The sequence below is a fragment of the Mustelus asterias genome, unplaced genomic scaffold (assembly GCF_964213995.1).
Source record: "Mustelus asterias unplaced genomic scaffold, sMusAst1.hap1.1 HAP1_SCAFFOLD_307, whole genome shotgun sequence".
Lineage (NCBI taxonomy): Eukaryota > Metazoa > Chordata > Chondrichthyes > Carcharhiniformes > Triakidae > Mustelus > Mustelus asterias.
The window spans coordinates 337,369-359,722 of NW_027590271.1; the positions used below are offsets into that span (position 1 = coordinate 337,369).

The window sequence follows — 22,354 nt, forward strand, 5'->3', positions numbered from 1 at the left end:
TCTTTTATACTCAGCCTTTTGGGCATAAAGACTGGAGAAAAAGGTGCCTGGGGTGTGATGTTCAGACGTGAGTGAGGGAGAGACTGTCTGAGTGATCACCGGAGTAGAAGCCGGCTTAATGGTGTAAGCGGTGGTACGGAGGGATTTGATCACCCCTGACAGGTAACACCGGACTCCGATAAGAGCAGCCTAGGAGTGGGAGAGTGAGAAGAGAGAATAGAAGACTCCAGGTGGAGAGTATAAAACTTATCTGTATTATGGCGGGATCACAAGGACAAGGACAGTGGGGACCTCTGGAATCCCTGATAAATGAGTGTATGACTGAGAGGAACAAATTCATTAAACAGATGAGAAAAGGGGGGGGGAACGTATCCTGCCCTCTGGGCCAACAGCATAAGTGGGTGGATAAAGAAAAGAGAAACATGACAAAGAAAATAGGAGTATTGTTAATACATCAGTTAGCTGGACTAATTGAGCAAGTCGCCTCTACTCAGAAGTGGAGTGAGGATAAAGAACGGATTAGGGAGTTAGAATCCAGAGTAAGGGAACTGGAGAAACAAAACCAAGTATTAGAAGAAAAGCTATGGAGAGGGGAAATCGTTCCTCTACCTCCTTATCAGTCCACACAACAGGGACTAAACGCTCTTCCAGAGGAGTGGGAAGCACTAGAACACAACTTAGCACCAGTAACCAGAGGGGGAACAGATGCGCAGCCAAAAGTAAATTATGAACCCTTCACCCAGGTGAGAGGCAGCAGATAATGGTTTCCCTGGGTAAATTACAACCTAGAAGCGCAAACACTAAATTCTGGGAAGAATTAGACACAATCTGGGTAGGATGCCTATTACACCTGAGGGACGTACACCAGCTGGTCAGGGCAGCCTGTCCAGCGGATATGTGGAGGCAGGTAGCAGGTGGACCCGCTGCTCCTCCAGCACAGGATTATAATGGGGGACGGTGGACACATGCAGTCGCCCTAACAGCAGAGATAGATGCCCAACAGGCACCCTTCGCCCAGTTTGAAACTCAGAGTGTTAGGGAATGCTCCTACTAACTGGAGCAGAATAACCACAACGAAACAGTTAAAAGGGGAAGGAGCTTCTGAATATGGGGGATGGTTGTTCCAGGTATATCAGGAGTGCTCAGGACAAGGAAACCCAGGTCAAGGAGATCGAGTGTTCATCCAGGATTTTAAGGACGAATTCTTAAGTGTTCACCAAAACATCCTAAAAGTGGGAGTGATTATGTCCCAGGATTATGATGAGTTGGTAGAGTGGGCTAATGGCATACCTGGGGGTGGATAGGAGAGATCTTAGTTTTTGTATTTCAGTGTGTTTGTGTGATCTGGTTGCTAGTCGAATGTAGGTGGTTGTTGTTGTATTAGATTGAGAACAGGAGTGGTTGTAGCCTGTTTGTTCTTGTGGAGTGTTTATTGCGAGTAATAAATGCAATGTTTTGTATCTTTGTTTAGCCTCAGGGGAGCTGGGGAAGTGTTAAAACTGCTAAAGATCAAAGTGATAAGATTTCTTGAATTTACTTGTGTTTTGAGTTTAATTACAGTTTGGAAGAAAGAATAATAAAAGTGACTGTCTTTATCAACTTTCTGTATTCTTCTGAATGTTTTACTTGCATCTCAGTTTAAGATGTTAAGTTTGAATGAATGTTGGAAGCTTCAGTTACCTGGGAGGTTTCCCCTCATTGATCCACTGGAGCAAGCTGAGAGGGGTGATTGAAGGCAGCAGTGCTGCAGTTTTTCAAGTTTAAAGTGAAAACTAGAAGTGGGCAGCAAAGGAGTCTGGGAAGGGTTTTTATTTTAACTTTAAAAGTCAGTTACCTGGGAGGTTCCCCCTCATTGATCCACTGGAGCAAGCTGAGAGGGGTGATTGAAGGCAGCAGTGCTGCAGTTTTTCAAGTTTAAAGTGAAAACTAGAAGTGGGCAGCAAAGGAGCCTGGGAAGGGTTTTTATTTTAACTTTAAAAGTCAGTTACCTGGGAGGTTCCCCCTCATTGATCCACTGGAGCAAGCTGAGAGGGGTGATTGAAGGCAGCAGTGCTGCAGTTTTTCAAGTTCAAAGTGAAAACTAGAAGTGGGCAGCAAAGGAGTCTGGGAAGGGTTTTTATTTTAACTTTAAAAGTCAGTTACCTGGGAGGTTCCCCCTCATTGATCCACTGGAGCAAGCTGAGAGGGGTGATTGAAGGCAGCAGTGCTGCAGTTTTTCAAGTTTAAAGTGAAAACTAGAAGTGGGCAGCAAAGGAGTCTGGGAAGGGTTTTTTAAGCGCGTGAAGTATAAAAGGTAGGCTGCAGTATACAGCGGGCAGCGTCGGGAGCGGGCAGTGGAGTGTGTGGGAAGCAGAGTGTGAGCTATAAGACTTTGGCTCACAGGTCTTAGGCAGAAAGGGCGAGTAGGGGTGAGTTGAATTCATTTTTGCACTTTCTACCTGGTACTGGCAAGGTATCTAGAGGGGATGGGTGTGCAGGCAGTGCAATGTTCCTCTGGCACTATGTTTGAGGTGAGGGACGACGACAGTGTCCCTACTGATTACACCTGTGGGAAGTGCACCCATCTGCAGCTCCTCCAAAACCGTGTTAGGGAACTGGAGCTGGAGTTGGATGAACTTAGGATCATCAGGGACGCAGAGATGGCCATAGACACAAGCTTTAGGAATACAGTTACTCCGAGGATTGAAAACAGATGGGTGACGGTGAGAGGGGCTGGGAGGAAGCAGTCCGTGCAGGGATCCCCGGTGGTCGTTCCCCTTAGCAACAAGTATTCCGCTTTGGATACGGTTGAGGGGGATGACATACCAGTGGGGAGCCGCAGTGAGAGGATCTCCAGCACTGTGTCCGTCTCTGTGGCTCGGGAGGGAAAGGGGGAGAGCGGGAGGGCGATAGTTATTGGGGACTCGTTAGTTAGAGGGATAGATAGGAGGTTCTGTGGCAGCAAAAGAGACTCACGGATGGTATGTTGCCTACCGGATGCCAAGGTCCGTGATGTCTCAGACCGTGTTTTCCAGATTCTGAAGGGGGAGGGGAAACAGTCACAAGTCGTGGTGCACATTGGTACCAATGACATAGGTAAGAGAAGGGACGGGGATTTAAAGCAGGAATTTCTGTAGCTGGGCTGGAAGCTGAGAGCCAAGACGAAACATGTGGTCATCTCTGGTACGTTGCCGGTACCACGTGATAGCGAGTTGAGGAACAGGGAGAGAGTGCAGTTAAATATGTGGTTGCAGGGATGGTGTAGGAGGGAGGGTTTCAGATACGTGGATAATTGGAACACGTTCTGGGGAAGGTGGGACCTGTACAAACAGGACGGGGTGCACCTGAACCAGAGGGGCACCAATATCCTCGGAGGGAAATTTGTTACGGCTCTTCAGGGGGGTTTAAACTAATTTGTCAGGGGAGTGGGAAAGGGAGTTGTAGTCCAGAAGTCAGTGAGGGTGGTGAGGTATTGGGGAAGGTATCAGGGTCAAGGGTGGGTACTGGTAGACAGGAAGGTGGGTTGAAGTGTGTCTACTTCAATGCAAGGAGCATCCGGAACAAGGTAGATGAACTTGGGGCGTGGATTGGTACTTGGGACTACGATGTTGTGGCCATTACGGAGACGTGGGTAGAACAAGGACAGGAATGGTTGTTGGACGTTCCGGGGTAGAGATGTTTCACTAAGTGTAGGGAAGCTGGTAAAAGAGGTGGAGGAGTGGCATTGTTAATCAAGGATAGTTTAACGGCTGCGGAAAGGCACTTCGTGGGGGATCTGCACACTGAGGTAATATGGGCTGAAGTTAGAAATAGGAAAGGAGCGGTCACGTTGCTAGGAGTTTACTATAGGCCCCCAAATAGTAATAGAGATGTGGAGGAAGAAATTGCTAAGCAGATTATGGATATGTGTGGGGGTCACAGGGTAGTTGTCATGGGGGACTTTAACTTTCCAAATATTGATTGGAACCTTTGTAGGTCAAATAGTTTGGATGGGGCAGTTTTTGTGCAGTGTGTGCGGGAGGGTTTCCTGACACAATATGTGGATGGGCCGACTAGAGGTGAGGCCACATTGGATTTGGTACTGGGAAATGAACCGGGCCAAGTGTTAGATTTGGTTGTGGGAAAGCAATTTGGAGATAGTGACCACAATTCGGTGTCTTTTGTTATTGCAATGGAGAGGGATAGTGCCGTACGGCAGGGCAAGGTTTACAATTGGGGGAGGGGTAATTATGATGCGATTAGGCAAGAATTAGGGGGCATAAGTTGGGAACAGAAACTGTCAGAGAAAGGAACTAATGAAAAGTGGAACTTTTTCAAGGAACAAATACTGGATGTCCTTGATAGGTATGTTCCTGTCAGGCAGGGAGGAAATGGCCGAGTGAGGGAACCATGGTTCACAAAAGAGGTGGAATGTCTTGTGAAAAGGAAGAGGGAAGCTTATGTAGGGATGAGGAAACAAGGTTCAGATGGCTCGATTGAGGGTTACAAGTTAGCAAGGAATGAGCTGAAAAAGGGGCTTAGGAGAGCTAGGAGGGGACATGAGAAGTCCTTGGCGGGTCGGATCAAGGAAAACCCCAAGGCTTTTTACTCTTATGTGAGGAATAAAAGAATGACCAGGGTGAGGTTAGGGCCGGTCAAGGACAGTAGTGGGAACTTGTGTATGGAGTCAGTAGAGATAGGCGAGGTGATGAATGAATACTTTTCTTCAGTGTTCACCAAGGAGAGGGGCCATGTTTTTGAGGAAGAGAAGGTGTTACAGGCTAATAGGCTGGAGGAAATAGATGTTCGGAGGGAGGATGTCTTGGCAGTTTTGAATAAACTGAAGGTCGATAAGTCCCCTGGGCCTGATGAAATGTATCCTAGGATTCTGTGGGAGGCAAGGGATGAGATTGCAGAGCCTTTGGCGTTGATCTTTGGGTCCTCGCTGTCCACAGGGATGGTGCCAGAGGACTGGAGAATGGCGAATGTTGTTCCTCTGTTTAAGAAAGGGAATAGAAATGACCCTGGTAATTATAGACCGGTTAGTCTTACTTCGGTGGTTGGTAAATTGATGGAAAGGGTCCTTAGGGATGGGATTTACGACCATTTAGAAAGATGCGGATTAATCCGAGATAGTCAGCACGGATTCGTGAAGGGCAAGTCGTGCCTCACAAATTTGATAGAATTTTTTGAGGAGGTAACTAAGTGTGTTGATGAAGGTAGGGCAGTTGATGTCATATACATGGATTTTAGTAAGGCGTTTGATAAGGTCCCCCATGGTCGGCTTATGATGAAAGTGAGGAGGTGTGGGATAGAGGGAAAGTTGGCCGATTGGATAGGTAACTGGCTGTCTGACCGAAGACAGAGGGTGGTGGTCGATGGAAAATTTTCGGATTGGAGGCAGGTTGCTAGCGGTGTGCCGCAGGGATCAGTGCTTGGTCCTCTGCTCTTTGTGATTTTTATTAATGACTTAGAGGAGGGGGCTGAAGGGTGGATCAGTAAATTTGCTGATGACACCAAGATTGGTGGAGTAGTGGATGAGGTGGAGGGCTGTTGTAGGCTGCAAAGAGACATAGATAGGATGCAAAGCTGGGCTGAAAAATGGCAAATGGAGTTTAACCCTGATAAATGTGAGGTGATTCATTTTGGTAGGACTAATTTAAATGTGGATTACAGGGTCAAAGGTAGGGTTCTGAAGACTGTGGAGGAACAGAGAGATCTTGGGGTCCATATCCACAGATCTCTAAAGGTTGCCAGTCAAGTGGATAGAGCTGTGAAGAAGGCCTATAGTGTGTTAGCTTTTATTAACAGGGGGTTGGAGTTTAAGAGCCGTGGGGTTATGCTGCAACTGTACAGGACCTTGGTGAGACCACATTTGGAATATTGTGTGCAGTTCTGGTCACCTCACTATAAGAAGGATGTGGAAGCGCTGGAAAGAGTGCAGAGGAGATTTACCAAGATGCTGCCTGGTTTGGAGGGTAGGTCATATGAGGAAAGGTTGAGGGAGCTAGGGCTGTTCTCTCTGGAGCGGAGGAGGCTGAGGGGAGACTTAATAGAGGTGTATAAAATGATGAAGGGGATAGATAGAGTGAACGTTCAAAGACTATTTCCTCGGGTGGATGGAGCTATTACAAGGGGGCATAACTATAGGGTTCGTGGTGGGAGATATAGGAAGGATATCAGAGGTAGGTTCTTTACGCAGAGAGTGGTTGGGGTGTGGAATGGACTGCCTGCAGTGATAGTGGAGTCAGACACTTTAGAAACATTTAAGCGGTTATTGGATAGGCACATGGAGCACACCAGGATGATAGGGAGTGGGATAGCTTGATCTTGGTTTCAGATAAAGCTCGGCACAACATCGTGGGCCGAAGGGCCTGTTCTGTGCTGTACTGTTCTATGTTCTTCCAGGTGTGTCTATGTGTGTGTTTAACAAAGTTGTTTGCTTTGGTGTTTGCCCCAGGTGTGCTTTTACAACAGTGGGTTTGATACAGAGTTTAAATAAAATTGGAAAGTAAATTGAAATTTCAAAATCAAAGTACATAAATTGAAGTTTGAAATAACCAATTTGAATTTTGAATAATCCTGGGTTCAAATTTTGTTAAGAAAGGATTTAAACCTTGGAGGGAACCATGTGCTCTCTCCTTTGTCTCAAAGTGAAGATTATGAGAGAGTTAGTTGAGAAATTGGGAGAAGAAAATAAGTAATTTTATGGAAAAGTAGATAAGCAAGAACAAAGGAATGAGGTAAATGTACTGTCTGTCAGTTTAAATATTGTAAGTTTGTGAAATGAATTGTAATTCTGCTTATTCCAAGTTCCAGCAGGAGTTTAATCAATTAAATCTTAGTTGCCAATGCAAATTGCCCATTAAGAATGCAGTATTAAGGTCCGCAGGATATAGCGATTTACGAATGTCTGATAGTTTAATATTCTGTGAACTGGCTAAAATTATGTACTGCCGTTGGAATTTTATGTGCTATCTATTGTTCAAAGTTTGCCAAATATAAAACCACTGCAAAGCTTAAAATCTAGCCAGTTAAAATCAAACCAAAATGTTTCTGATTAATTAACTAGTATGTATTGTACCTACTTTGGTTTTGATTTGGCCCCTGTTGTTTTCCTCGAGTGCGGGGGGGGGTTTGATCTGGAGCTCAGTTTAAAATTGGAAATGGCTTGAATTAAAAGGGTTTGGATATTACGGTTTTGCCGTGTAAAGTGGTATGATACAACTGCCGCTTGATTATTTTTTATACAGTATAGCACTGCCATATAGACCCGAGAATAACATCAAATCCTGAAAAGCCTTCACCAATTTTGTATAATAGTTACATATTATATGTTGTGTATTGATAAAACATCATTCTGTAGGAGCTTCCTGTTTTCCTCGCCATACAAATGATTAAATTGGATATAATGTAAGAGTACATCATATAAAGATTGGAGCTGTATGGCATGTGATTTATGGGGAAAGCGATGTCTTTTGATGAGATTATATACAAATGAATGGATGTCCAACTGCAGCCAAAAAGCCAGTGTAAAGTGTTATTTAATTCACACTAAGCTTTTTCTATGGAAGGGGTGTGTGTAGTTAACTGTATAATGCACTAGCTAAAGCCATACAGACATCGGGAAAATGTGGACCGAGGTATTGCCCACTATACTGATGAGGCTAAGAGTTACCACAAACCGGACAACCGGATTAACCCTTTATGAATTAATGACAGAATGGGCAATGATGTAGGTTCACTAAAAGATGAATTCAGGAGATATGTGTTGGAACTAAGCACCCGACTAAAAGGGATGCGCAAATTGGTAAAAGATAATCCGGAACAAAGAGACACCGGGAGAGAGAGAGCTTGAAATGCTCCCTGACGGGCGGGAAGTTGCGTCCTAGTAAAACCACTACTTGACAAACCTGGGTTCGCCCCTAAATGGGAGGGCCCCTATAAAGTTAAAATTGTGTAGTGTGCTTAATTCACAGATATGTGAGACAGTTGACCTCCAAGTGGCGCGCGGGCGGTATAGCCTTTGGACCATTGTATAACGGTCGCACGGGTTATTAGTTAAGTGATAGGATGATTTTCTTGCTGCTTCTCATGACCCTTGCCCTGCTAGTTACGGAGGGGAAGTATAGATGGAATTGTGTAGACTTGAGGACAGAGCATCACAAGCGTCTCTGTAACGATGACTCTGTCTATTGTAACCTTCTGACACATGGAATAGGTCCCTGGGAGGTAACCCGGAGGGACCGCTGCTCGGGATTCCTTAACCATGCCATGTTGCTCACTCTGTTGGAGGGGCGAGGTGATTGGGGTCTCCCATGCAATGTAACGTGGTGTAACTGGAATTTTCAGTGTTTAGCTGAGGGACCGGGATGGATCTGTACCCGGCAACAGCAGAGGGCTCGGGAGGATGTGTACATCAACACGAGATTTGGCCGATCCAAGCGATCATCGTACCAATCCTCTAAAATCCAACCCTATCACATGAACATAGAACATAGAACATAGAACATAGAACATTACAGCGCAGAACAGGCCCTTCGGCCCACGATGTTGCACCGACCAGTTAAAAAAAAAAACTGTGACCCTCCAACCTAAACCAATTTCTTTTCGTCCATGAACCTATCTACGGATCTCTTAAACGCCCCCAAACTAGGCGCATTTACTACTGATGCTGGCAGGGCATTCCAATCCCTCACCACCCTCTGGGTAAAGAACCTACCCCTGACATCGGTTCTATAACTACCCCCCCTCAATTTAAAGCCATGCCCCCTCGTGCTGGATTTCTCCATCAGAGGAAAAAGGCTATCACCATCCACCCTATCTAAACCTCTAATCATCTTATATGTTTCAATAAGATCCCCTCTTAGCCGCCGCCTTTCCAGCGAAAACAATCCCAAATCCCTCAGCCTCTCCTCATAGGATCTCCCCTCCATACCAGGCAACATCCTGGTAAACCTCCTCTGCACCCTCTCCAAAGCCTCCACATCCTTCCTGTAATGTGGGGACCAGAACTGCACACAGTACTCCAAGTGCGGCCGCACCAGAGTTGTGTACAGTTGCAACATAACGCTACGACTCCTAAATTCAATCCCCCTACCAATAAACGCCAAGACACCATATGCCTTCTTAACAACCTTATCTGCTTGATTCCCAACTTTCAGGGATCTATGCACACATATACCTAGATCCCTCTGCTCCTCCACACTATTCAAAGTCCTCCCGTTAGCCCTATACTCAACACATCTGTTATTCCTACCAAAGTGAATTACCTCACACTTCTCCGCATTAAACTCCATCCGCCACCTCTCGGCCCAACTTTGCAACCTGTCTAAGTCTTCCTGCAAACTACGACACCCTTCCTCACTGTCTACCACACCACCGACTTTGGTGTCATCAGCAAATTTGCTAATCCACCCAACTATACCCTCATCCAGATCATTAATAAATATTACAAACAGCAGTGGCCCCAAAACAGATCCCTGAGGTACACCACTTGTAACCGCACTCCATGATGAATATTTACTATCAACCACCACCCTCTGTTTCCTATCCGCTAGCCAATTCCTGATCCAATTTCCTAGATCACCCCCAATCCCATACATCTGCATTTTCTGCAGAAGCCTACCATGGTTAACCTTATCAAACGCCTTACTAAAATCCATATATACCACGTCCACTGCCTTGCCCCCATCCACCTCCTTGGTCACTTTCTCAAAAAACTCAATAAGGTTAGTAAGGCACGACCTACCTGCCACAAAACCATGCTGACTATCACCTATCAATTCATTACTCTCCAAATAACTATAAATCCTATCCCTTATAATTTTTTCCAACATCTTGCCGACAACAGAAGTGAGACTCACCGGTCTATAATTCCCGGGGAAGTCTCTGTTCCCCTTCTTAAACAATGGGACAACATTCGCTAACCTCCAATCTTCTGGTACTATACCAGAGGCCAACGACGACCTGAAGATCAGAGCCAGAGGCTCTGCAATCACTTCTCTTGCCTCCCAGAGAATCCTTGGATAAATCCCATCCGGACCAGGGGATTTATCTATTTTCAGACCCTCCAGAATATCCTGCACATCCTCCTTATCAACTGTAATACTGTCTATTCTACTCCCTTGCAACCCAGTGTCCTCCTCAGCTATATTCATGTCCCCTTGCGTGAACACCGAAGAGAAATATTGGTTCAATGCTTCACCAATCTCCTCCGGTTCCACACATAACTTCCCTCTGCCATCTATAACTGGCCCTAAACTTGCCCTAACCAACCTTCTGTTCTTGACATACCTATAGAACGCCTTAGGATTCTCTTTAACCCTATCCGCCAAAGTCTTCTCATGTCCCCTTTTAGCCCTTCTAAGCTCGCTCTTCAACTCCCTCTTAGCCAATCTAAAGCTTTCTAGTGCACTACCCGAGTGCTCACGTCTCATCCGAACATAAGCCTCCTTTTTCTTTTTAACCAACAAAGAAACTTTTTTGGTGCACCACGGTTCCCTAGCCCTACCAATTCCTCCTTGCCTGACAGGGACATACCTATCACAGACTCGCAGTAGCTGCTCCTTGAAAAAACTCCACATGTCGGACGTTCCCAGTCCCTGTAATCTCCTAGTCCAACCTATGTTTCCTAATTCTCTCCTAATAGCCTCATAATTACCCTTCCCCCAGCTAAAACCACTGGCCCGAGGTTCATGCATTTGTCTCACTTGTATGTATTGCAGTCAAAATTTTGAGCAAGTGCTGGGTCTGCTCACATATTCCCATGCACGAAGGAAAGGGGGGAAAGTCCTTTATTCCCTATCCCTTTGTCAACTCCGGGAATAGTAGAGGGGATTTTGAATCAGAATGGAACCCACGATGGGACAAGGAAGTGACATTTAAAACCCCATCAGGCATGTTGTGAAAAACCAACAAGGGGGGATCTATCTGCTTGGTAGGAAACGGAACCATACTTATTGGCCGTAGTTACTGTACCCAGCAGGTTAATGTCACCAGTGGTGCCTGGGCTTTGGTGCAACAGATTACAGTCCATTGCCCCACTGCTGATGTCCTGGTCAGCCTCTCCTCTACTTATATGAGCAGCGTGGCTGTATATAACGGTACCTGTTGTGTCTGTGGAAACAATGCCGACCCATGGCTTCCTTGGGATTGGGCAGGATCGTGTTATTTAGAATATGTGGTACCCTATATTCACCATTAGTGAGACAGAACGGTTCTTTCTGATAGCTTTCCCACTTTATGGGACAGCAAAAGCAGCTCAGGAACTTATACATATGGCCTCGACCTTGGAGAGAATTGCAAATGAAACTAGAGACAGGTTTGAGGAGGTGAGCACAGCCTTCTCTGAAGTATCAGCCGAGGTTGTAGCTATCCGGACTGTTGCTTTATAGAACCGATTGACACTTGATTATGTGTTGGCTTTCCAGGGAGGAACGTGCGCTATAATTGAATCCGAATGCTGCACGTATATCCCAGATGTTTCGGAAAATATAACTCATTTGGCAGATCATATCAAACGAGTAGCGAAGACAATACGGGATGAAGGGAACCAATATCATAATTACAACCCTCCAGGATGGCTGGGGCAATGGTTCGGGTGGTGGGGATCATACCTGATGCATGGGTTGATTGTATTAATTGTCATTGTTATTGCTTGTTGTATTTGTATGGCATTATTGAACACTTGTTGTCAAACAGTCACCGCTCAAATTATGCTGAGTGCAAGTGTACAGGCAGAGGGGGCATACTTCCTGACGAAGGAGCTGGGCATGTACACTGGCAACATTTGGCTCTGAGTTGGTCATGGGGCCATGCTTGGACCTGGCCCCGACCAAAAGGGGGGATTGAAGAAGGGAAAGGGTTAATGTATTTTGTACCTAAAAGGTTGAACTTTGTACTTACAATGTATCACAAACATAACCCTTCATTGTGGCTAAACTCCCCTTGTTTATACTACTCCTGACATTAATACAAGTTATTCATTCTTTAAACTCATTCTGATAACGATAGACAGTCAATGTGAATGTTAATTGTAAAGTTTTACCTTTTCTACAAGCTTGTGTGTGGTTTGAGGAAAGAAAGCAATTACAAGATGTGGAGTGCGATACGGCCGTTTGACAGGAAGACTCCGCGCTGGGACAGCTGCAATTGCGCCGGTAACTTCAAAGGGGAAACCGTGGAAGAGCAGGAAACCGGAGTTTACTTCGTGACCAGAAGCTGTACATTGTAGTTTTGATTTGTAACTGGTCTGGAGTTTGCTTCGTGACCAGAGGCTGTAAATGTATTTTTGAGTTGTGACTGATCTGGTGTTTGAGTCGTGACTGGTATTAGAAGTCATAATGTATAAATATCCCCACTTTTCTGTGTTCAGAGAGAACTTTGACTTCCGCTTTCAGGGGTCAGGTTCTCCCGCAAACTTGAGAGAATAAAGCCTTACTGTATTTTGACTCAGATTGGTTTCAGAGGTATTTTTTACCTACAACACAACAGACCCCTCTCATCTTTCTAAACTCTAGCGAATATGGGCTCAGTCGAACCAATCTCTGCTCGGGTGTGAACAAAGTCCAGTCATCACGCAAACCAGCCTCCCATCCGTTGATTCTGTTTACACTTCCTGCTGCCTTGGAAAAGCAGCCAGCATAATCAAGGACATATAGGTCACCCTATTATAGAAAGGATATTAAACTAGAAAGAGTGCAGAAAAGATTTACTAGGATGCTACCGGGACTTGATGGTTTGAGTTAGAAGGATAGACTGGGACTTTTTTCTCTGGAGCGTAGGAGGCTGAGGAGTGATCTTATAGAGGTCTAAAAAATAATGAGGGGCTAGATCAGCTAGATAGTCAATATCTTTTCAAGCTCTGTGGCACAGCAACCGAAGAGGAAAGAGTTGAATTGGACTCCTCCGGAAGGCCGCTGCCCTCGACTCGACATGTATGCACAAGCCTTCAGGAGGTGCGTCAATGCCAGATTCATCAGCCGCATCACAAGACAGCCCCGAACGTCACCCAAGCACAACGCAACGCCATCCACGCTCTCAAGACCAACCACAACATTGTCATCAAACCAGCAAAGGAGGGGCCATCGTCATACTGAACAGAACGGATTACTGCAAAGAAGTATACCGACAACTGAACAACGAGGAACACTGCAGATAGTTACCCGCAGATCCAACCAAAAAACACACCAGTCAACTCAACAGACCAATCAAGACCTTTGATCCGGACCTTCAGAGCACCCTCCGTGCTCTCATCCCACGTACTCCCCGCGTTGGAGATCTCTACTGCCTCCCGAAGATACACAAGGCCAACACACCCAGTCGTCCCATCGTATCAGGCAATGGGACCCTGTGAGAGAACCTCTCCGGCTACGTCGAGGGCATCCAGAAAGCCATTGTGCAAGGAACCCCCAACTTCTGTCGCGACACTACGGACTTCCTACAGAAACTCAGCACACATGGAGCAGTTGAACCAAGAACACTCCTTGTCACAATGGATGTCTCGGCACTCTACACCAGCATCCCCCACGACGATGACATTGCTGCAAATGCCTCAGTACTCAACGCCGACAACTGCCAGTTTCCAGATGCAATTCCACAACTCATCCGCTTCATTCTGCACCACAACGTCTTCACCTTCAACAACCAGTTCTTCATTCAGACACACGGAACAGCCATGGGGACCAAATTCGCACCTCAATATGCCAACATCTTCATGCATAGGTTCAAACAAGACTTCTTCACCGCACAGGACCTTCAACCGATGCTATACACTAGATACATCGATGACATTTTCTTCCTTTGGACTCATGGTGAACAATCACTGAAACAACTCTATGATGACATCAACAAGTTCCATCCCACCATCAGACTCACCATGGACTACTCTCCGGAATCGGTTGCATTCTTGGACACACGCATCTCCATTAAGGACGGTCACCTCAGCACCTCACTGTACACAAGCCCACGGATAACCTCACGATGCTCCACTTCTCCAGCTTCCACCCTAAACACGTTAAAGAAGCCATCCCCTACGGACAAGCCCTCCGTATACACAGGATCTGCTCGGATAAGGAGGATCGCAACAGACACCGAAAGACGCCCTCGTAAGAACATAAGAACAGGATGTGGCGCTCGACTCATCGATCGACAGTTCCGACGCGCCACAGCGAAAAACCGCACCGACCTCCTCAGAAGACAAACATGGGGCACGGTGGACAGAGTACCCTTCGTCGTCCAGTACTTCCCCGGAGCGGAGAAGCCAAGACATCTTCTCTGGAGCCTTCAACATGTCACTGATGAAGACGAACATCTCGCCAAGGCCATCCCCACACCCCCACTTCTTGCCTTCAAACAACCGTGCAACCTCAAACAGACCATTGCACGCAGCAAACTACCTAACCTTCAGGAGAACAGTGACCGCGACACCACACAACCCTGCCACAGCAACCTCTGCAAGACGTGCCGGATCATCGACACGGATGCCATCATCTCACGTGAGAACACCATCCACCAGGTACACGGTACATACTCTTGCAACTCGGCCAACGTTGTCTACCTGATACGCTGCAGGAAAGGATGTCCCAAGGCATGGTACATTGGGGAGACCATGCAGAAGCTGCGACAACGAATGAATGAACACCGCTCGACAATCACCAGGCAGGAGTGTTCCTTTCCAGTCAGGGAACACTTCAGCAGTCGAGGGCATTCAGCCTCTGATCTTCGGGTAAGCGTTCTCCAAGGCGGCCTTCACGACACACGACAGTGCAGAGTCGCTGAGCAGAGACTGATAGCCAAGTTCCGCACACATGAGGACGGCCTCAACCGGGATCTTGGGTTCATGTCACACTATCTGTAACCCCCACGACTTGCCTGGGCTTGCAAAATCTCACTAACTGTCCTGGCTTGAGACAAGTCATACCTCTTTAACCTGTGCTTAACCCTCTCTCCACTCGCATTGTCTGTACCTGTAAAGACTTGATTACCTGTAAAGACTCGCATTCCAACCATCTTGTAATTGAGTTTGTCTCGATATAAGCCCTGTTTGTGAAACAAATCCTGCACTCACCTGATGAAGGGGCGGCACTCCAAAAGTTTGTGTTACCAAATAAACCTGTTGGACTTGAACCTGGTGTTGTGAGACTACTTACAATATCTTTTCCCAAAGCTGGAGGAGTTTAAAACTAGAGGGCATAGGTTAAGGGTGAGAGGGGAGAGATACAACGGGGTCCAGAAGGGCAATTTTTTCACACAGAGGGTGGTGAGTGTCTGGAACAAGCTGCCAGAGGTAGTAGTAGAGGCGGGTACAATTCTGTCTTTTAAAAAGCACTTAGACAGTTACGTGAGTAAGATGGGTATAGAGGGATATGGGTCAAACGCTGGCAATTGGGATTAGTTCAGGGGTTAAAAAAGGCTGGCATGGACATGTTGGGCCGAAGGGCCATTTCCTCTATGGCTCTATGACTCTCAGAACCCCACGCTGGACATTCTCTCTTCCACCTTCTTCCGTCAGGAAAAAGATACAAAAGTCTGAGATCACATACCAAACGACTCAAGAACAGCTTCTTGCTGTGAAAAGTATTGTTTCTTGGTGATACAACAAGTTGGTTGTATCACAGCTTGGTATGGGCTCCTGCTCTGCCCAAGACCACAAGAAACTACAAAAGGTCGTGAATGTAGCCCAGTCCATCACACAAACCAGCCTCCCATCCATTGACTCTGTCTACACTTTCCGCTGCCTCAGCAAAGCAGCCAGCATAATTAAGGACCCCACGCACCCCAGACATTCTCTCTTCCACCTTCTTCCGTCGGGAAAAAGATACAAAATTCTGAGGTCACGTACCAAATGACTCAAGAACAGCTTCTTCCCTGCTGCCGTCAGACTTTTGAATAGACCTACCTCACATTAAGTTGATCTTTCTCTACACCCTAGCTATGACTGTAACACTACATCCTGCACTCTTGTTTCCTTCTCTATGAACATAGAACATAGAACATAGAAAGCCACAGCACAAACAAGCCCTTCGGCCCACAAGTTGCGCCGATCACATCCCCACCTCTAGGCCTATCTATAGCCCTCAATCCCATTAAATCCCATGTACTCATCCAGAAGTCTCTTAAAAGACCCCAACGAGTTTGCCTCCACCACCACCGACGTCAGCCGATTCCACTCACCCACCACCACCATGAAAGGTTTGCTTTGTCTGCATAGCGTGCAAGAAACAATACTTTAAGGTACTAATACACATGACAATAATAAATCAAATCTTCCCTCCTGCCATCAGACTTTTGAATGGACCTACCATATATTAAGTTGATCTTTCTCAACACCCTAGCTATGACTGTAACACTACATTCTGCACCCTCTCCTTTCCTTCTCTATGAACGGTATGCTGTCTGTATAGCGCACAAGAAACAATACTTTTCACTGTATACTAATGCATGTGTTAATAATAAATCAAATCAGAATCAGAGGTTTACAGCATGGAAACAGGCCCTTTGGCCCAACTTGTCCATGCCGCCCAGTTTTTTAACCCCTAAGCTAGTCCCAATTGCCTGTGTTTGGCCCATATCCCTCTATACACATCTTACCCATGTCACTGCCTAAACACTTTTTAAAAGACAAAATTGTACCCGCCTCCACTACTACCCCTGGCATTTTGTTCCAGGCACTCACCACCCTCTGTGAAAAAATGGCCCCTCTGGACCCCTTTGTATCTCTCCCCTCTCACCTTAAACCTATGCCCTCTAGTTTTAGACTCCCCTACCTTTGGGAAAAGATATTGACTATCTCGCTGTCCTGTGCCCCTCATTATTTTATAGACCTCTATAAGATCACCCCTCGGCCTCCTACGCTCCAGAGAAAAAAGTCCCAGTCTATCCAGCCTCTCCTTATAACTCAATCCATCAAGTCCCGGTAGCATCCTACTAAATCTTTTCAGCACTCTTTCTATTTAATAATATCCTTTCTATAATAGGGTGGCCAGAACTGTACACAGTATTCCAAGTGTGGCCTTATTAATGTCTTGTACAACTTCAACAAGACGTTCCAACTCCTGTATTCAATGTTCTGACCGATGAAACCAAGCATGCTGAATGCCTTCTTCACCACTCTGTCCACCTGTGATTCCACTTTCAAGGAGCTATGAATTGTACTCCTAGATCTCTTTGTTCTGTAACTCTCCCCAACGCCCTACCATTAACTGAGTAAGTCCTGTCCTGGTTCAATCTACCAAAATGCATCACCTCGCATTTGTCTAAATTAAACTCCAATCAAATCATAGGACAGTTCCGCCAACCCTGATGTCAGCCTAGTGACCCTTCATAGCACTCCCTCCTCGGCAAGTGTATCCTCTCTTAAATAGGGAGTCCAAAACTGCACACAATACTCCAGGTGTGGTCCCACCAAGACCCAGTACAGCTGCAGTAAGACATCCCTACATCTGAACTCAAATACTCTTGCAATGAACAGAAGAACATAAGAACGAGGAGGAGGAGTAGGCCATCTGGCCCCTCGAGCCTGCTCCGCCATTCAATAAGATCATGGCTGATCTTTTCGTGGACTCAGCTCCACTTACCCGCCCGCTCACCATAACCCTTAATTCCTTTACTGTTCAAAAATTCATCTATCCTTGCCTTAAAAACCTTTAATGAAGTAGCCTCAACTGCTTCACTGGGCAGGGAATTCCACAGATTCACAACCCTTTGTGTGAAGAAGTTCCTCCTCAACTCAGTCCTAAATCTGCTCCCCCTTATTTTGAGGCTATGCCCCCTAGTTCTAGTTTCACCTGCCAGTGGGAACAACTCCCCTGCTTATATCTTATCTATTCCCTTCATAATCTTATATGCTTCTATAAGATCTCCCCTCATTCTTCTGAATTCCAATGAGTATAGCCCCAGTCTACTCAATCTCTCCTCATAAGCCAACCCTCTCAACTCTGGAATCAACCTAGTGAATCTCCTCTGCACCCCCTCTAGTGCCAGTATATCCTTTCTCAAGTAAGGAGACCAAAACTGTACACAGTACTCCAGGTGTGGCCTCACCAGCACCTTATACAGCTGCAACATAACCTCCCTTAAACTCCATCCCTCTAGCAATGAAGGACAAAATTCCATTTGCCTTGTGTGGAGGGATATGGTCCAAGTGCAGGTCAGTGGGACAAGGCAAAAAATGGTTCGGCACAGACAAGAAGGGCCAAAAGGCCTGTTCCTGAGCTGTAATTTTCAATGGTTCTATGGTTCTTAATTACCTGCTGAGGTAATTAACTGAGATTCTTGCACAAGGACACCCAGGTCCCTCTGCACAGCAGCATGCTGCAATTTTTTACTATTTAAATAATAGTCCATTTTGCTGTTATTCCTACCAAAATGGATGACCTCACATTTACCAACATTGTTCTCCACCTGCCAGACCCTCGCCCACTCACTTAGACTATCTATATCCCTTTGCAGACTTTCAACGTCCTCTGCACACTTTGCTCTGCCACTCATCTTACTGTCATCTGCGAATTTTGACACACTACACTTGGTCCCCAACTCCAAATCATCTATGTAAATCGTAAACAATTGTGGTCCCAACACTGATCCCTGAGGCACACCACTAGTCACTGATCGCCAACCAGAATAACACCCATTTACCCCCACTCTTTGCTTTCTGTTAGTTAACCAATCCTCTATCCATGCTAATACATTACCCGCAACACCGTGCACCTTGATCTTATGTAGCAGTCTTTGGTGCGGCACCTTGTCAAATGCCTTCTGGAAATCCAGATACACCATAGAACATAGAACATAGAACAGTACAGCACAGAACAGGCCCTTCGGCCCACGATGTTGTGCCGAGCTTTATCTGAAACCAAGATCAAGCTATCCCACTCCCTATCATCCTGGTGTGCTCCATGTGCCTATCCAATAACCGCTTAAATGTTCCTCAAGTGTCTGACTCCACTATCACTGCAGGCAGTCCATTCCACACCCCAACCACTCTCTGCGTAAAGAACCTACCTCTGATATCCTTCCTGTATCTCCCACCATGAACCCTGTAGTTATGCCCCCTTGTAATAGCTCCATCCACCCGAGGAAATAGTCTTTGAACGTTCACTCTATCTATCCCCTTCATCATTTTATAAACCTCTATTAAGTCTCCCCTCAGCCTCCTCCACTCCAGAGAGAACAGCCCTAGCTCCCTCAACCTTTCCTCATAAGACCTACCCTCCAAACCAGGCAGCATCCTGGTAAATCTCCTCTGCGCTCTTTCCAACGCTTCCACATCCTTCCTATAGTGAGGTGACCAGAACTGCACACAATATTCCAAATGTGGTCTCACCAAGGTCCTGTACAGTTGCAGCATAACCCCACGGCTCTTAAACTCAAACCCCCTGTTAATAAAAGCTAACATACTATAGGCCTTCTTCACAGCTCTATCCACTTGAGTGGCAACCTTTAGAGATCTGCGGATATGAACCCCAAGGTCTCTCTGTTCCTCCACAGTCTTCAGAACCCTACCTTTGACCCTGTAATCCACATTTAAATTAGTCCTGCCAAAATGAATCACCTCACATTTATCAGGGTTAAACTCCATTTGCCATTTTTCAGCCCAGCTTTGCATCCTATCTATGTCTCTTTGCAGCCTACAACAGCCCTCCACCTCATCCACTACTCCACCAATTTTGGTGTCATCAGCAAATTTACTGATCCACCCTTCAGCCATTAAGTCATTAATAAAAATCACAAAGAGCAGAGGACCAAGCACTGATCCCTGCGGCACTCCGCTAGCAACCTGCCTCCAATCCGAAAATTTTCCATCCACCACCACCCTCTGTCTTCGATCAGACAGCCAGTTACCTATCCAATCGGCCAACTTTCCCTCTATCCCACACCTCCTCACTTTCAGCATAAGCCGACCATGGGGGACCTTATCAAACGCCTTACTAAAATCCATGTATATGACATCAACTGCCCTACCTTCATCAACACACTTAGTTACCTCCTCAAAAAATTCTATCAAATTTGTGAGGCATGACTTGCCCTTCACGAATCCATGCTGACTATCCCGGATTAATCCGCATCTTTCTAAATGGTCGTAAATCCCATCTCTAAGGACCTTTTCCGTCAATTTACCAACCACCGAAGTAAGACTAACCGGTCTATAATTACCAGGGTCATTTCTATTCCCTTTCTTAAACAGAGGAACAACATTCGCCATTCTCCAGTCTTCTGGCACCATCACCCGTGGACAGCGAGGACCCAAAGATCAAAGCCAAAGGCTCTGCAATCTCATCCCTTGCCTCCCAAAGAATCCTAGGATACATTTCATCAGGCCCAGGGGACTTACTGACCTTCAGTTTATTCAAACCTGCCAGGGCATCCTCCCTCCAAACATCTATTTCCTCCAGCCTATTAGCCTGTAACACCTTCTCTTCCTCAAAAACATGGCCCCTCTCCTTGGTGAACACTGAAGAAAAGTATTCATTCATCACCTCGCCTATCTCTACTGACTCCATACACAAGTTCCCACTACTGTCCTTGACTGGCCCTAACCTCACCCTGGTCATTCTTTTATTCTTCACATAAGAGTAAAACGCCTTGGGGTTTTCCTTGATCCAACCTGCCAAGGACTTCTCGTGTCCCCTCCTAGCTCTCCTCAGCCCCTTTTTCAGCTCATTCCTTGCTAACTTGTAACCCTCAATTGAGCCATCTGAACCTTGTTTCCTCATCCCTACATAAGCTTCCCTCTTCCTTTTCACAAGACATTCCACCTCTTTCGTGAACCATGGTTCCCTCACTCGGCCATTTCCTCCCTGCCTGACAAGGACATACCTATCAAGGACATCCAGTTTTTGTTCCTTGAAAAAGTTCCACTTTTCATTAGTTCCTTTCTCTGACAGTTTCTGTTCCCAACTTATGCCCCCTAATTCTTGCCTAATCGCATCATAATTACCTCTCCCCCAATTGTAAACCTTGCCCTGCCGTACGGCCCTATCCCTCTCCATTGCAATAACAAAAGACACCGAATTGTGGTCACTATCTCCAAAGTGCTCTCCCACAACCAAATCTAACACTTGGCCCGGTTCATTTCCCAGTACCAAATCCAATGTGGCCTCACCTCTTGTCGGCCTATCCACATATTGTGTCAGGAAACCCTCCTGCACACACTGCACAAAAACTGCCCCATCCGAACTATTTGACCTACAAAGGTTCCAATCAATATTTGGAAAGTTAAAGTCCCCCATGACAACTACCCTGTGACCCCTACACATATCCATAATCTGCTTAGCAATTTCTTCCTCCACATCTCTATTACTATTTGGGGGCCTATAGTAAACTCCTAGCAACGTGACCGCTCCTTTCCTGTTTCTAACCTCAGCCCATATTACCTCAGTGTGCAGATCCCCCTCGTAGTGCCTTTCCGCAGTCGTTAAACTATCCTTGATTAACAATGCCACTCCTCCACCTCTTTTACCAGCTTCCCTACACTTACTGAAACATCTATACCCCGGAACGTCCAACAACCATTCCTGTCCTTGTTCTACCCACGTCTCCGTAATGGCCACAGCATCGTAGTCCCAAGTACTAATCCACGCCCCACACCACAATGAACATATCATTGCCTTCTTGACTGCTTGTTGCACCCGCCACTGCACTTTCACTGACTGATCTACATGGATATCCAAATCCCTACATATACTGGGAAGTGTGCATGTATCACTATTTAAATAATACTCCCCCTTTTGCCCCCTGCCCCCCAGAACCCTGCCCTGACCTTGCTGATGCTAATCCTCAGTTTGTTCCTGTTGATATCAGTCTCATCCCAGGGTTCGCTCTCGAACAGCAGGTTTGGTGGAGGAGCAGAGTTTTCAGCCGGTCTCCCTGGCAGGATTGGTGGAGCATTCTCCTGATCACTCAGATGTTCATCCTGGAGGACATCATCAGTATTCTCGCGGAGAACATCACCGGGGACTGGTGTCACGTTAATCACCCTGGAACAGGAGCAGACACACACTACTGATCGGCAAAGACTCCTGACACAGGATTCCACAGCCCCCCCGCTGAAAACTACCCCCCGCGCGCCCAGAGAACACCCCCCGCGCCCAGAGAACCCCCCTCCCGCGCGCCCAGAGAACCCCCCTCCCGCGCGCCCAGAGAACCCCCCTCCCGCGCGCCCAGAGAACCCTCCTCCCGCGCGCCCAGAGAACACCCCCCCGCGCGCCCAGAGAACACCCCCCCGCGCGCCCAGAGAACACCCCCCCCGCGCGCCCAGAGAACACCCCCCCGCGCGCCCAGAGAACACCCCCCCGCGCGCCCAGAGAACACCCCCCCGCGCGCCCAGAGAACACCCCCCCGCGCGCCCAGAGAACACCCCCCCGCGCGCCCAGAGAATACCCCCCCGCGCGCC

General features: G+C 46.7%; 1 protein-coding gene across 1 annotated transcript in view; it reads right to left on the bottom strand.

Annotated features, from left to right (window-relative positions):
- The window catches only part of LOC144486247 (tau-tubulin kinase 1-like), a 354,268-nt gene that overhangs the window by 181,216 nt on the left and 150,698 nt on the right, over positions 1–22,354 (bottom strand). Inside the window, exon 10 of the mRNA XM_078204315.1 lies at positions 21,722–21,938. Coding sequence (XP_078060441.1) covers positions 21,722–21,938 — 217 coding nt within the window. The remainder of the gene's footprint in view (positions 1–21,721; positions 21,939–22,354) is intronic.